The sequence below is a fragment of the Etheostoma spectabile genome, chromosome 5 (genome assembly GCF_008692095.1).
Source record: "Etheostoma spectabile isolate EspeVRDwgs_2016 chromosome 5, UIUC_Espe_1.0, whole genome shotgun sequence".
Lineage (NCBI taxonomy): Eukaryota > Metazoa > Chordata > Actinopteri > Perciformes > Percidae > Etheostoma > Etheostoma spectabile.
In genome coordinates this window covers 37,985,666-37,987,870 of record NC_045737.1, presented here as the reverse complement: position 1 = coordinate 37,987,870, position 2,205 = coordinate 37,985,666, and the positions used below count along the sequence as shown (strand labels likewise).

The 2,205-nt window shown below is 42.2% G+C and overlaps 1 protein-coding gene across 1 annotated transcript in view; it reads right to left on the bottom strand.

The window, feature by feature from the left end:
- xpo1a (exportin 1 (CRM1 homolog, yeast) a) overlaps positions 1-2,205 on the bottom strand; it is a 29,726-nt gene that overhangs the window by 26,012 nt on the left and 1,509 nt on the right. Inside the window, exon 2 of the mRNA XM_032515263.1 lies at positions 769-901. Within this exon, the coding sequence (XP_032371154.1) occupies positions 769-894 (126 nt within the window). The 5' untranslated portion in view covers positions 895-901. The remainder of the gene's footprint in view (positions 1-768; positions 902-2,205) is intronic.

Below are 2,205 nucleotides of genomic sequence, written 5' to 3'. Positions count from 1 at the left end.
GTCAACAAACCTCATTTATATCAAATTATACACAAGTTTTTAGTCAAAAAGGCAATAATTATGAATTATTTTTTATTAGGGCTGTGCAATTAACCCTATCTTTTATCGTGTTTACAACGTTCACAAAAGCAGAGTAATTGAGAAAAACGATTATTTTGCACATTACGTTTTGCAAGTAAATTCTTATTTTGTCTTGTATTCTGAATGAGAAAACTAACTTCAAACGGCAAAAGTATTTAGGGAAAGTTTCACAGTTCTAGTTTTTTTTTTCTACTGTTTATTTGTTTAATTGTTTAACAACATCTTTCCAGAAGTTAATGAGTAATTGTATTTAATAATAGCAATTTCAATATTGACCATAATAATCATGATTCTTTACATAATCAAGAATCCCTTTGCTTCAAATCTCACCTGGGGCTGAAACTAAATTATTTTCTGGATTTATTTATTAGTTGTATAGTCTATAGAATGTAAAAAAAAAAAACAAAAAAAAAAACTTAAATGTGGATCAGTTTCCCAAAAAGCACCAAGACAACGTCCTCAAATGTCTTGTTTTGTCCACAACTTAAATATATTATTGTTACTGTCACAAAGGAGAGAAGAGAGAACAGAACATGTCACATTTTACACACGCTGGAATCAGAGAAATCTTAAACGGATTAATCAACCTTTAAAATAGTTGGCGATTAAGTTTAATAGTTGACTAACTAACTAACTGATTCGTCTTTGCGGCTCTGCTCCCGTCCCGACACTAGTAGTCGTCCTCACCTGCGATCCGATGTCGTGGTACATGGAGTTGACGACATTGTCCAACAGGTTGATGTCCAGTTTCTGACTGAAGTCGAGCAGCTGTCTGGCTGGGTGTTCGGCCAACATCGTCATTTCTGCTGGCATAGAGCTTCTGAAGGGGAGGAGAAGAGATTCAGACTTCAGTCGCAGCAGAGCCTGGTAACAGGGGACGAAGGCAGGACGTAGACGGGAAACAACTCTGGGAGTGACGGACACACACACACAAGTGTTTACAGGTAGAAATTACTCGTTTGTTCATGTTTTTGGGGGAAATTATGTTGCAGTAAAAAAAAAAAATCGTATCACATGGAAGGGCTGTAGTCAAGACCACCTTAGTGGTCTCGAGTCCAAGACAAGTCCAAGACCAGGGCTAGTCGAGTCCAAGACAAGACCGAGTCCAAAAAAGTTTGAGTCCAAGACAAGACCGAGTCCAAAAAGGTTTGAGTCAAGTCAAGTCCAAGACCAGGACTAGTCGAGTCCAAGTCAAGACCGAGTCCAAAAAGGTTCGAGTCTGAGTCAAGTCAAGTCCAAGACCAGGACTAGTCGAGTCCAAGTCAAGACCAAGTCCAAAAAGGTTTGAGTCTGAGTCAAGTCCGAGTCAAGTCCAAGACCAGGACTAGTCGAGTCCAAGTCAAGACCGAGTCCAAAAAGGTTTGAGACTGAGTCGAGTCTAGTCCAAGTCAAGTCCAAGACCAGGACTAGTCGAGTCCAAGTCAAGACCGAGTCCAAAAAGGTTTGAGTCTGAGTGAGTCAAGTCCAAGACCAGGACTAGTCGAGTCCAAGTCAAGACCGAGTCCAAAAAGGTTTGAGACTGAGTCGAGTCTAGTCCAAGTCAAGTCCAAGACCAGGACTAGTCGAGTGCAAGTCAAGGCCGAGTCCAAAAAGGTTTGAGTCTGAGTCGAGTCAAGTCCAAGACCAGGACTAGTCGAGTCCAAGTCAAGACCGAGTCCAAAAAGGTTTGAGTCTGAGTCAAGTCGAGTCAAGTCCAAGACCAGGACTAGTCGAGTCCAAGTCAAGACCGAGTCCAAAAAGGTTTGAGTCAAGTCAAGTCCAAGACCAGGACTAGTCGAGTCCAAGTCAAGAACGAGTCCAAAAAGGTTCGAGTCTGAGTCAAGTCGAGTCAAGTCCAAGACCAGGACTAGTCAAGCTCAAGTCGTGACGGAGTCCGAAAAGGTTTGAGTCTGAGTCGAGTCAAGTCCAAGTCAAGTCCAGGACTAGTCGAGTCCAAGTCAAGACCGAGTCCAAAAAGGTTTGAGTCTGAGTCAAGTCGAGTCCGAGTCAAGTCCAAGACCAGGACTAGTCGAGTCCAAGTCAAGACCGAGTCCAAAGAGGTTCAAGTCCAAGACAAGACCGAGTCCAGGACAGAAAAAGAAGGTCTCATGCATGACAGTATCAAGACAATCATTTTGGGTTTCA